This window comes from Equus asinus, chromosome 30 (genome assembly GCF_041296235.1).
Source record: "Equus asinus isolate D_3611 breed Donkey chromosome 30, EquAss-T2T_v2, whole genome shotgun sequence".
Lineage (NCBI taxonomy): Eukaryota > Metazoa > Chordata > Mammalia > Perissodactyla > Equidae > Equus > Equus asinus.
The window spans coordinates 17,648,126-17,661,359 of NC_091819.1; the positions used below are offsets into that span (position 1 = coordinate 17,648,126).

General features: G+C 39.0%; 1 protein-coding gene across 4 annotated transcripts in view; it reads left to right on the top strand.

Annotated features, from left to right (window-relative positions):
- The window catches only part of LOC106829543 (TATA box-binding protein-associated factor RNA polymerase I subunit A), a 34,978-nt gene extending 23,888 nt beyond the window's left edge, over positions 1-11,090 (top strand). For 2 of the 4 annotated variants that reach the window (XR_011499368.1, XR_011499369.1), the window contains exons 8-12: positions 3,309-3,375; positions 4,086-4,209; positions 5,734-5,888; positions 6,661-6,825; positions 7,160-11,090. Coding sequence is in view for 2 of the 4 variants with exons in the window: in XM_044762657.2 (XP_044618592.1) it covers positions 3,309-3,375; positions 4,086-4,209; positions 5,734-5,888; positions 6,661-6,773 (459 nt within the window). In the remaining 2 variants the exon portion in view is untranslated. Of the gene's footprint in view, positions 1-3,308; positions 3,376-4,085; positions 4,210-5,733; positions 5,889-6,660; positions 7,056-7,159 lie in introns of those variants that run through there. The other 2 variants (XM_044762657.2, XM_044762658.2) reach the window with 1 other exon arrangement.
- The last annotated feature ends 2,144 nt before the right edge of the window (positions 11,091-13,234 follow it).

The following is a 13,234-nucleotide window of genomic DNA, read 5'->3' on the forward strand; positions in this document are numbered from 1 at the left end:
TTCTCTACCTCTATTTCTCTACATCTATATTGTATAGATGTATATTTCCATCATATGCCAATACCACATATCGTGATTACTGTAGTTTTATAGCAAGTTTTGGAATCATACCATGAAAGTCGTACAAATTTGTCTTTTTCCAAAGTTGTTTTTAGCTTCTCTATGTTCTTTGACTTTCCATATACATTTTTAAATCAATTTGTTGCTTCAAGAAAATCTTGCTAGGATTTTGAACCTGTGGATGAATTCTGAAAGAGTTGGCATCTTAACAAATTGATGGTTCCAAACTGGACATGATATGTCTGTCCATCATTTGCCATTCATTTAGGTCTTTTATTTCTTTCTGAAATGTTTTGTAGTTTTGATTGTATATATTTTGTTAAATTTATCCCTAAGCGTTTCATGTTTTGGATGGTTACTGTACGTGGTATTGCTTTAAAAGTTTTTTGTTGTGGTGGTAAAGTATGCGTAACATAAAATTTACCATTTATTTGTAAGTGCACACTTTAGTGACATTAAGTATGTTCAGAATTTTGTGCACCCATCACCACTATCCAGTTCCAGAACTATTTCATCGTCCCAAACAGAAACTCCATATCCTTTGCACAGTAAGTCCCCACAACCCCGACCCCCAGCCCCCTGGTAACCTCTAGTCTACTTTCTGTCTCAATGAATCTGCCTGTTCTAGGAGCCTCATCTAAGTGGAATCATACAGTATTTGTCCTTTTATGTCTTGCTTATTTCGTTTAGCATGTTTTGAGAATTCATCTACGTTATAGCATGATCAGAATCTCCTTCCTTTTTAAGCTGAATAATATTCTTTTGTTTATATATTACACATTTTGTTCGTCCATTCATCTGTTGATAGACATTTGGGTTGTTTCCAATTTTTGACTGTTGTGAATAATGCTGCTGTGAACATGAGTGTACAAGTATGTGTTTCCCTGCTTTCGCTTGTTTTGGGTGTATATCTAGGAGTGGAATTGCTGGATCATGTGGTAATTCTTTGTTTAACCTTTAGGGGAACCATCAGACTGTTTTCCCAGCAGCTGCATTATTTTACATTCCCACCAGCAATGCTTGAGGATTTAAATTTCTCCACAACCTCACCAACACTTGTTTTTTTTCTTTTAATTGATAATAGCTGTCCTGATGGATGTGAAGTGGCATCTCATTGTGGTTTTGATTTGCGTGTCTCTAATGGCTGGTGATATTGAGCAACTTTTCATGTGCTCAATGGCTATCTGTATTTCTCTGGAGAAATGTCTTTTCAAGTCCTTTGCCTTTTTTTGAATTGGGTGATTTATCTTTCTGTTGTTGGATTGTAGGAGTTCTTTATATATTTTGTGGTTGGTTTTTGACATGATATTTTAGAGGAGGAAGAAAAAGAAAGGTCCTTTTTAACCTAAACAGATGACTGAGAAAAATCCTTATCTATCAGTCTTCTTTGAAAAAGCCAGTTAGCTCTAATGTGTACTTACATGTTCATTAAAATTGACATTATCAAACCCTCAGATGTGGAAACTGTACATTTTGTGAAGTTTTTAACAGGCTTTGTTTTACTGCATAATACTTTGGAAGTTGCTCTTCTAACCTTACCCTCCAAGGTTTCCTTTTACCCATTTGTACAACAAAAGATTACAGATAGTTAGAACATAGCAAGATGGTGACTTCATTCGGATTGTCAATTACCAATGGTGTTTCTGAAAAGACTTTTTAAAGTATAACAGAGAATAACTGTGTTGAACGCTTATTTATGTTCATGACAAGATAGATTTAGAGAAGTTCCGTTTTTCCTTTTGAAAACTTCACTATTTGAAATTAACTCAATAGCTGGGTTTAATCACCAATGGAACATAGTAGAAGAGAGGATTAATGGACCATATAGAAAATATCAGGCTAAAGCACGGAAACAAAAGGATAAAAAGGGCAGAAAAGAGTGTACAAAGACTTGGTGACAAGGTCTGACATGCAGTCATGCGTCACTTAACAATGGGGATACGTTCTGAGAAATGCGTCATTAGGTGATATTGCTGTTGTGTGAACATCGTAGAGTGACTTACACAAACCTGGGTGGTGTAGCCCACTGCACACCTAGCTGTATGGTACTGGTCTTATGGGACCACCGTTGTACATACAGTCCGTCGCTGACTGAAATGTTATGTGCCACGCGACTGTATTAATAATTGGAGTCCCAGGGAAAAGAGAGAGAGAACAGGGCCAGAGCAGATATTGCAACCAACAAAAAAGCCAGTATTTGAGGAGGTAACGGCTAAGAATTTCCCAAAACTGATGGAAGACTTCTAGAATTCTGATAATGTTCTGTTTTTTGATCTGGGTGCTTGTTACACGAGTGTGTATAACTTTGTGAAAGTTTATTGAAGGACACATTCAGCATTTGTATTCATTTCTATTCCTTATGTTATATTTCAATAAAACGTTTTAAAAAAATCTAAATGAATTAAGTCATATGCAGAATTCCTTAAATCATAAGACAGATGTGATTTCACAGGAACCGACTGTTAATAATTCTCTCTGATATGAGAATATTAGAATATTGATCTTGATTGATTGATCTTCTTTTCAAAAATTATTAAGAGAAATTAATGAAATTTACTTTTCATTTTGTAGGAAATTATTTCAGTGTAAGGTCGGAGGGCCTCAGCAAACAGACAGAATTAATGCATTTCTAATATTAAGTGTGTTGAAATAAGAATTACAGTTTTTCTTAAAATCCCATTTTTCGAATATTCATAGAAATAGTCCTTCCTATTCTTAAAAAGAAGAATCTTTAATTTCTCCCTATTGTGTGAAAAGGTTGTATAAATATTTACTCGAATCCTTTCTCTGTATTGTGTTCCTGAACACAGTCTTCCAAAATAGTCATTCATGCCTTTCTGAGTTTTTTGTTTTATATAATTATTCTGTGACATCTTGTGATCAATAAGCATTAAATATCTTTTCTGTGTGATGGTGATTCTTGTTTTCCTTTATTTTTTTCTCAGTCCTGGTTTCTGAAAAGAAATTAAGGTTTTACGTGTGGTAAATGGTATAAAAATGAGTAAGGAGAAACTAAAATGTCCCCATCTCTTTCCCCCACCCCCGTGACTATCTTGTTGTTAGTGGAGAATTTTTTTTAAAAAAAGCTTTACATAGAACACCTTTCTATACCCAAATTGAAACTGGATAAAAGCAAAGTATCTTTTAAATCCTTGCCTCATTTCCTGAGGGCATATTAGACAGTAAGAACTTGAAAGTAAGCTGAAATTTGAGAATATGTAAAATTACAAGATTATTCTTTCTTCCAGATTTTGTATCAGATTGTACCATCTCATAAACTGATGTTAGAATTCCATAGATTACTGAGAAAATCAGGTAAATAATTTTTGTTTTACATCTCTTTGCACAGGTAAGCTGTAGGCGAGAGATAGCAAACAGTGGCCCATGGGCCAGATCCACCCCTCGCCTGTCTTTATCAGTCAGGTTGTGCTGGAGGACAACCACATCCGTTGGTTTTCATATTGTGTGTGGCTGCATTTGCATTACAGCAGCAGAGGTGCATGGTTGTGACCCAGACTGTATGGCTTAAATATTTCGTCTGGCCCTTTCCAGAAAGTTTGCTGACCCCTGCAATAGAACATTAGTCAATAATTAGCAAGAGAGAAATATCTTTAATTTATATAATTCACCTCATTTTAATCCCTACTGGGTTTCAGCTCAGTATGTAGAAGAACGGACTTCTTCATAGGAGAAAATTAGCTTAAGTCCAATAGGTACTGGGACTACTCAGTTCTTCCAGGAAAAGAGAACTATAAAATGTCCAAATAGGGCAGTTATTTTAAACAGTGTTCTCAGTAGAATATAACCCATATAGAGACCACACTAACCCCTGAATTCATTAGCATGGACTAAATTATTAGATTGTTCAGATTCATTTCAGGAGAGTACGAGCATCATGAATTATTTTAAGCTGTTAACCAAACTAGAAGACTCAGGATGCAGTAGTATTTTATCAACTGAAGGTGTTTTTCAGCTTTGTGCACTTCAATACCTAAAGGAAACTCTAACTGTTGTGACCATTGCAGAAAAAGAAGAACACCACAAGCTGGGGTTGGAGGTGTTATTTGGAGTCCTAGATTTTGCTGGATGCACTAAAAATATAACTGCTTGGAAATATTTGGCCAAGTATCTCCGACAGACCTTAATGGGGTAAGTAAGAGACACAGTGTTTACTACTGGATCAGCATAAATAGTGTTTCCCAGTATTTTAGTTGGTATCTGTCAATTTTTAAGTGAAGTTCTTTGCGTGGGTTTTTTGGATTTCTTGAATTTGTCTTCCGCTATTTTCTTCCGAGTACATCAGAAGCAAGGAAATACAAAGTCCCAAGTATAACATACAAAAATTCTATCAAGATCTTTTTACACTATCGAAATAAGTACTATACCTTACACCACACTACGGGGGGATCTGTGTGTTTTCAAATTGGAAATAAGGACTAGAAGGGGTCACTCCCACCCATTGCTAGATCGCTAGACTCTTTGTAAGCTCTTTGTGGTTTGTGTGTCGTCAGCTCTGAGAAGGCGTGGGGGGCAGCTTCCTCCCCGCTGTTTTCAGTGGGGTTGTTAGGGTCTCCTTAGATCAGTGTAGGTTATTCATTCAACAAATATTTATTAAGCCCATTGTGAGCTGGGTATCTGAAACTATACCTGTGATCATAATTTCATCACTGCCACATTTTGAGCAGAAGAAAAGGAGTGGCCCTTTGTCATTGTCACTGTGTGTGAGAAGAAAGGACATCACAAAATTAAGTTTCATTTACTTATTACATCGTTTTAGTAGGTTAGGAAATTCATCATCTGTGGGAACTTGTTTCAGGCTTCAGCTCTGACTTGACCGTGGAGCTAGCACAGTGCTGATTATAGAATGTCTTTGGTGTGAAATGTTGGTGTACTCATCGGAAACCACTTTCCACCTCTAACACACTGTGTAAACCCCTGCTAACCAGAAGGTTCTTGAAGGCAGAGAAATGTACTGTTCATTTTTGAACTTCTGAAAGTTCTGCCACAGGGTGCAAATAGGTGCTAAATAAGTATTTGCTCAATTAAATTATTGATGAACACTTAGCATTGTCTGGGTTCAACTGCCAAACCTGTGTGTTCATGTATTTGTATAAAAATGGCATCTTAACTTGGATAGTAATTCTTTGTAGCATATATAATTTAAAGTGAGGTTTTAAAGTAACTTTTAAGTAATGATAATAATAGCTGACATTCATTAAACATTTACTGTGTACCAGACAGCATGCCAGGGACTTTACATGAGAATGTTATACTACTGGACCAATTTAATCCTAATAACAATGCTATGAGATGGGTACCGTTAATATCCTCAGGGAAGTTGAGGCTCAGAGAGGTTAAGCACCTTGCCCAGGATCACACAGATAGTAAGTAAATGGAAGATCTGAGATGTGAATCTAGGATTTTTGAGTTCAGAGTCTGTGCTGTTAACCGCTGTGCTGTATGGAACTCACTGGTTAGTTAGATGGAAAATGGGCTGTGAAGATCAAGGAGGACTGAAAAGGGTTTGCTTTCATGCGTGTGCTATATACCATGGCCATGCTCAGAAATTCGTTTTCCTTGTCATCTTTCCATAGACTATACTCAAGGTCAGATTCTGACACTATAGATCTGTCCTCATCATTGGCCTTCCCTTTTGACCTTTTTCTTTTCCAGGAGTCACCTGGCCTGGGTTCAAGAAGAGTGGAGCTCCAGGAAAAACTGGTGGCCAGGCTTTCACTTCAGCTACTTTTGGGCAAAAAGTGATTGGAAGGAGGATAAAGCGTTGGCTTGTGAGAAGGCCTTGGTGGCTGGAGTATTATCAGGAAAAGGTACATGGCTTTGTTTTCTTTTCATCTAGACGTAGCTCTTGGATGATTTTGAAATTACAAAGAGTGACCATTCATTCCTGTCACAGTTTACCTGGTACCGTGCCTAAGGCTATAGAGGCTGGAGAAATCACTGTTGAATGGAAAAATGGATCCTGAGTTTGCTTCATGTCTCTGAAATATTTAACAAGTGATCCTCTTACCATTGTAGTTCTGTGAGAAGCAGGTGGAAGTTCTGCTGAGTGCCAGGCTCCTGCATTATCGCCGTCCAGCTGCCCGCCTGATGGCTGGAGTGAGGAGACAATTTCTGATCTCTTCTAACCTACGACTGATTTATTCTAATCCTTCCCGTCGAGGTTCTCCTCAGATTAGTCTCTTATTATGAATGCCTCTTGGCTGTTTTATAAGCTAACCTTGAGAAGGAACCTTTAGTAATTTGGTTTGGAGAAGCTCATTTAATATGTGAATGTATATAATAAGCATCTCACCTTAACTAGGGTTTGGGAGGCAAAGTAGGAACAAGCTAAAGTTTATACTTTAATTATGATGGAGGAGAAACATCATCGTATGTGGGAAGCAGTACATTTCATTGGTGACAGCTCTTAGAATGTGCGTAGGACCTATGAGTATAGATAATACAAATCAGTCTATTTTCATGGTCATTGGTATGCCAGAAACTGAAGCAAATTTTAAAAATGAAGAAATACACTTGAACAATTTGATTCGTATTAAAACTCTGTTTTTTTTTTTCATGTTGCTTTGTTTTATTTTTTAGGTTGTAGATATTTTCGGTATATTTCAAAACAAGATCATCAAGTCTTCAGGAAGAAAATTAAGCGGATGAAGAAATTAGTGAAAAAATACAGTATCGTAAATCCAGGACTCTGATACGGAATTTTAGTTATTTCCGATCAGTAGCTACAGTGTAGCAGCTCGCTAGGTAGTTATCGAATGTATTTATTTATTTGGTGTTTCAAGAAGCCAGTTTTATGGCTACAAAAAAGTTATTTTTATATATTTTTTTACATTTCTTTTACTGTCTGTTATGGCTAGAGAAACAGTCTCACTGTCTTTGCTCTTTGCAAATATTTTATTTTTCCTTTTCGTACCGTTAAATGTAACATTTATTAAGGAATAATCTTCGAATAAAAAATGTATTTGATTAGAGAATCCAGTTCTACGGCAGTTACTGCTTTGTAGATAATTTGCCTCTGACTGTTGCATAGTGAATATAACTCATGGTACTGTTCAGTGAATTTACATTCTTCTTTTAGGTTCTAAATGATCCACGTCAGGTTTACCACCATGAAGAATATATTGGTGATGGATTCTGTTGAGGAATTTTGGAAACAGAAGGATTTGGGAAAGGACTCCTCCTCCTTTCTCTTTGGGTAAAAGTCCTGGCAGTTTGGTGCTAAGAGACCTTCTGATGGAGGGGTACCCTTTGTTTTTTTTGAGGACGATTAACCCTGAGCTAACTGCTGCCAATCCTCCTCTTTTTGCTGAGGAAGATTGGCCCTGAGCTAACATCCGTGCCCATCTTCCTCTACTTTATATGTGGGACGCCTACCACAGCATGGCTTGCCAGGTGGTGCCGTGTCCGTACCCGGGATCCAAACAGTGAATTCTGGGCCGTCGAAGCAGAACATGTGCACTTTACCACTGCGCCACTGGGCCGGCCCTTGGAGGGGTACCTTTAACTCAGGGATGATTCGGCTTAGAGAGGGTAGAGCGGGCTAGCTGCTTCAGCGGGTGCTGGCCCTACTTAAAAGACTCTAGGTTGGTTTGTTTGCCTGGCACAGCAACCTAAGACATGCTTTAGAACTCCTGTGTCCTCTCCTTTCTCTTGGAAACTAGGATGCACAGTAGGCAGCTGGACAGTGGAGGAGACCTTGCCAGTGAAATCGTGTCCCGGGGTCACACAGTAAGCCCAGTGGGAAAGCTTGGCTCAGAAGCCAAGAACAACTTTCCCGGAATATGAGCTGAGCTTTATAACATGTTGTCATAACTGGTAGAGTGCTTCTTCAAAACTGTCTTGGCTCTTACACATTGACTGTTCAGATAACTAGTATTTGAGTTCCAGTAAGGCTCGCTGACTTCAGTGCAAGTGCAATTTTAGATGGCAAACCACACATTTTCCCCATTGGCTTGTGTTCCTATTAATTTTAAACCCTCTGCAAGAAAATTGGGGGACAAATTATGCTTTGTCAATAATTTAATTCAGTATTTTATACTTAGTCAGAAATGACTATCAACAAATAAGTACCCAACCTTATAATACGTATGAAACAAGGAGGTGCCCCACAGAACCAAAATAAACCAAGTTAAAGCTACCACCTGAATAGGGCCAGCTTCACTGTGGGAGTCCATGACTGGGTTGTATAGGAGTTCTGTATAAGAGCAACACCTTAGGAATGAAACTCGCAGAGGATGTGGACATCATCACAAAGCACAGGCCAAGATCGTCAGGGCCTCTCTTCCCTGAAACCTTTAGTCCAAAGTAATGGGATTTATGAACTCTCATGCACACGGAGGGGAGAATGAAAGAGAGATGAGTAGATGTGGTTCTTGGTTCTCACAGAAAGCTTAGTTGCTTGAAATTTTTGTATCAAGTGTTCATATCTAATTGTGCAGCGAGAGCAGTGTGAGTCAACAACCGTGAAATTTCTTTTTAGGTCCACTAAGGTTAAAGGCAGGCAGTTTCATGAATAATAATTGCTAAAGCTTATCAAGCATGCTGGGGCTTTACATCTCATCATGTCATCACCACAACCCTAGGAACTGTCCCTGTCTTACCAAGAAAGAAAGTGGGGTCCTTGCAGATTAGGTAACTTGCCCAAGGCCCCAGCTGACAGGGTTGACACCAGGCTCCTAACCCAGTTAGTGTGGTTCCAAAGATCCTGCTCTGGCTGCACCTCTGTGCTGCCTCCCAGTTCAGTCAGTGAGTATAACATGCCAGGCTTGAGCTGGGTAGCAAGGAAAAGAATAGAGGGGATCCATAGCCCAGAGGCTGTCAGCCGAAGCCGCACCTCTCCTCACTCTGCCAGGCTCGGTAGCTGCCCGTTCTGTGTCCTCACCCTGTGTAGAGTCCTTCCCAATATAGCCTCTTAGCAAATCGCAACGTCGTTTCATTATCTTTGTCCATCTGTCTTTCTCAATAGTGTATTATACTAGGCTTACTAACGTCTATATCACCAACAGCGAACAGAATTTCTAGCTCATGAAATATTCATTGAGCTGAACTGAAGAAAATTCATGAAAGTTAGGGACCAAGTGTGCCTATCTCCTAGGAAGCAGTGTCTTGGCAAGTGTTTGCCAAGTGTAGGGACTCAGGAGACCATTCGGTTTGAATCCTGGGTTACCATTTGGTAGTTCCGTGACTTCTTGGGCCAGTTACTAAGCGCTCTCCATTTCTTCACCTGTAGATTGGAGACAATAGATTTTATCTCATTGGATTGCTATGAAGAATAAAAGAGCTATAATTAATGCTCAATAAATGTTAACTAACCATCTATCATGACTACTTTAGACACTAAATAACAGGAACTAAAGTCTTGTTTCCTCCTGGAAACCTCTGAAATATCAAAATTGTATAATAGATGAGTTAATGCTTCCCACTAAAATACACCCATCTGTCAAGCTGTGCAACCCAGCCGTCAGCCGAGGACTTGAAGGCAATCCCCACACGCACTTGGAATACTCCCTCTGCCAGTTCCCTCCCTGCTGCTGTACTGCCTTGAAGATGCTGGCTGCCTCAGCTGCTCAAAAGTCTGATCTCTGCCTCACCAGCTTTGTGGGACTGCCATGCTCTGCTTGGACTCCAGCCCAATGTGCTGCTTTTGGGAAATCGTCCTTAGGTGGAGAAGTTGGACTAATGGAACTTACTTCGTGATTTCATTGCTTCAGTAAGCCCAGTATTGTGTTGCCTGTTGTCTACTGCCTGAAAACGATTGTCTCATGTATTTTGTCTAGATTAGAAGACATGCAAATTCAATTATGATAAAATTAAGACCTTTTGCCTGTCAAATGATAGCTTAAAGAAAACTAAATGCAGTCTACTATCAGAAAGAAGTATTTGCAACACATATAAACTGACAAAAGTTAAAATAAATTCAAATCAATAAGAACAAGACAAAGAATCCAGTAGGTAAAAATGGGCAAAGGCAAGAACAGGTATTTCACAGAAGAGGGAAAACATGGACGATAAACATGAATTGGCAATGCAAATCAAGAGCGTGATGAAATACCAGTTTAGACTCAATTAGCAACACTTAAGATGTCTGACAATACTGAGGTTGAAGAGGATGTATCAACAGGGTCTGTTATAATGGCCGATGGGACTGTAAAATGTTGCAGTCATTTTAGAAAACATTTACGTGTGCTGCCATTTACCAATACCATTCTTGGGTATTTACTCAAGAGAAATGCTTGTACGTGTACACCATGAAAAAGTAGCACTGTTCATAATTGCAAAAAAACTGGAAAAAACCCGCAAATGCCCATTGGCATGAGAATGGGTAAATTATGGTAGAGTCACATAAAGGAAAATGAATAAACTATAGATTTATGCACCAACATAGATGAATCTCAATAATATAATATTGAATGAAAGAAATGAGTCCCAATGTACTAATTTATGACTATGTAGAGTTGAAACAATAAAGTTCAAATTTATGAACAAAATGTTTATGAATGCATATAGAGAGTGGTGAAACTATATATAAAGAAGGGAATACAAACAAAACTCCCACTCGGAGTGGTCAGCTCTGAATGGGAGAGGCAGAGGAATAGGACAGAGGAAAAGCACATCAGGGGATAGTAAATTATGGTTAGTGGTCTAGTTTTTGGATTAAGTGGCACACCCTTCATGGACTAATGTCGACTGCTTTATGAGCCACGGATTGTGAGTAATTCCATTTTGTACACTTCTGGTTCTTTTAAAAATGAAAAAGATCATACAACACATGATTCCATTTACATGAAATGTCCAGAATAGGCAAATCTATAGAGACAGAGAAAGTAGATTCATGTTGCCTAGGGCTGGGGGATGGGAAGATGAGATGGGAGTGACAGCTAAAGGATACAGGATTCGAGGTGATGAAAATGTCCAAAATTGACTTAGTGATGGTCACACAACTCTGTGAATATACTAAAAATCATTGAATTGTACACTTTAAATGAATTATATCTCAATGAAACAATTACAAAAAAAGAGAAAAAACTAAGCTCTGTGGAGTCAGAAAGGCCTGGATTCAACAAAATGCCTCACCTGAGCCTCAGCTTTGTTCTGTAAAATGGGACGGTCTGAGAAAGGCAGATAGGAAGTGTTTGGCATGAGTCCTGGTGTATAGTTCTTCTCAGTAAGTGGCAACATTTATTATTATGAGCAAAAACCAAAACCAAAAAAGAAAGAAAAAAAACTGAAAGGAAAAGTTAAGACAAGCAGGCCATTTTTAAATGAAGGAGTAAGTAGCCTTTTGGATCCAATTATGTATCCATCTTTACAGCACAGGCTTTTCCTGCTGGATTGAATTAGAATATTTATATTTTAAATATTTCAAGAGGAAATAAGCAGACCATTGATGATTGTGGTCTACAAGTCATGTGACTAACATCTTCTGAATACATTAATTTTAAAAAATCTATTTGAGACTGTTCCTCCCTCCTCCAAGATTCATGCTCCCAAAAGAAATCACCAGCCATCAAGTAAGAGTCCACTCGTATTCAGTCCTGCAAGGAAGCTTCTCTATGTCGTCTTCATAGATGTGGATGTAGCCTTCAACTCAGTGAATGGAGACAGATCTTGAATCTGTTTCTGCCCCATCAACCCCACAAAGAGACCACTGCCAGTAGTTTATTACAACACCCATCACACCTGTACTGACTTCACAGATAATCTTATCACAAGTCAACACGCTCTTCAGTTGGCTGACCACATCTGACACTAATTTTTCTAAATGAAGGAGAACAAGTTAGAGTGATTGCTGTACTTTTTTTTTTTTTATTGCTGGGGAAGATTGGCCCTGAGCTAACATCTGTTGCCAATCTTCCTCTCTTTTTTTCCCCTCACCAAAGTGCCAGTACATAGTTGTATATTCTAGTTGTAGGTCCTTCTGTAGTTCTTCTATGTGAGCCGCTGCCACAGCATGGCTGTTGACAGACAATAGCCTGTGGTTCTGCACCCAGGAACTGAACCGGGCTGCCGAAGTGGAGCACGCCAAACTTTAACTACTAAGCCATCAGGGATGGCTTCCATTTTTTTCTGATACCTCGTGATGGAATGAAAAAGATCTGCACTACAATTCAGAATACCTAAATTTTATTGCCATCTTTTCCATTTGCCTAAAGCATAACCTTAACCATGATCCTATTTCGTGGACCCTCTCTGAGACTTAATTCACTTGTATATACGATGGTAATGTTATAACTACCTTGCTCACCTAATAGAACTATTGTGAAGATCAAATGAGATGAAGTGTGGGAAAATACTTCATAAACGGGAATGTATAATACAAATGAGAGGAGTTGTTGATGCTTTCTGTAATCTCAACCACGCCTGTTCATTTCAGACTGTGAGAGAAGGGAGTCTGTGACGGCAGATAGACGGTGAGAGAAATCATTGAACTATGTGAGAAGCCGTTGAGCTGGAACATTTCTTTTTATATTTCTTCTGTTCTATTCCATGACCTGAGTGTACAATAGACACCAGACTCTTATCCTCTCAACATCACTTTAAAAGGCACCTGCCATATGAAACAATGAGTGTGTGTGTAATTGTGCATGGGTTGAATTGTGCGCCCCCAAAAAGATATGTTGGAGTCCTAACCCCCAGGACCTCAGAATGTGACCTTACTTATAGATAGGGTCTTTACAGAGATAATCCAGTTAAAATGAGGTCATTAGGGCGTTCCCCAATCCAACATGACTGACGTCCTTATAAAAAGGGGAAATCTGGACATAGACATGCCCACAAGGAGAACACCATGTGAACCCAAAGACAGAAACTCGGGGGATGTATCTTCAAGCCAAGGAATGCAAAGATGGCTGGCAAACTCTGAGAAGCTAAGAGGGGCGTGGAATGGATTCTTCACAATCCTGAGAAGCAACCAACCCAGCGACGCCTGGATGTCAGACTTCCAGCCTCCAGCACGGTGAGACAGTACATTTCTGCACTTTCAGCCACCCAGTCTGTGATACTTCGCAGCGGCAGCCAGAGGAAACTAATACAATAATTTTTTTTTTAAATAACACGTTTGCTTCAAAAGTGAGAGCTAAGGTGATTCAGATACTCAGTCTGGTCCCAGCGTGTAGTTTTGGACGCAGCTCCTAAGGTCACTTAACACTCAGTG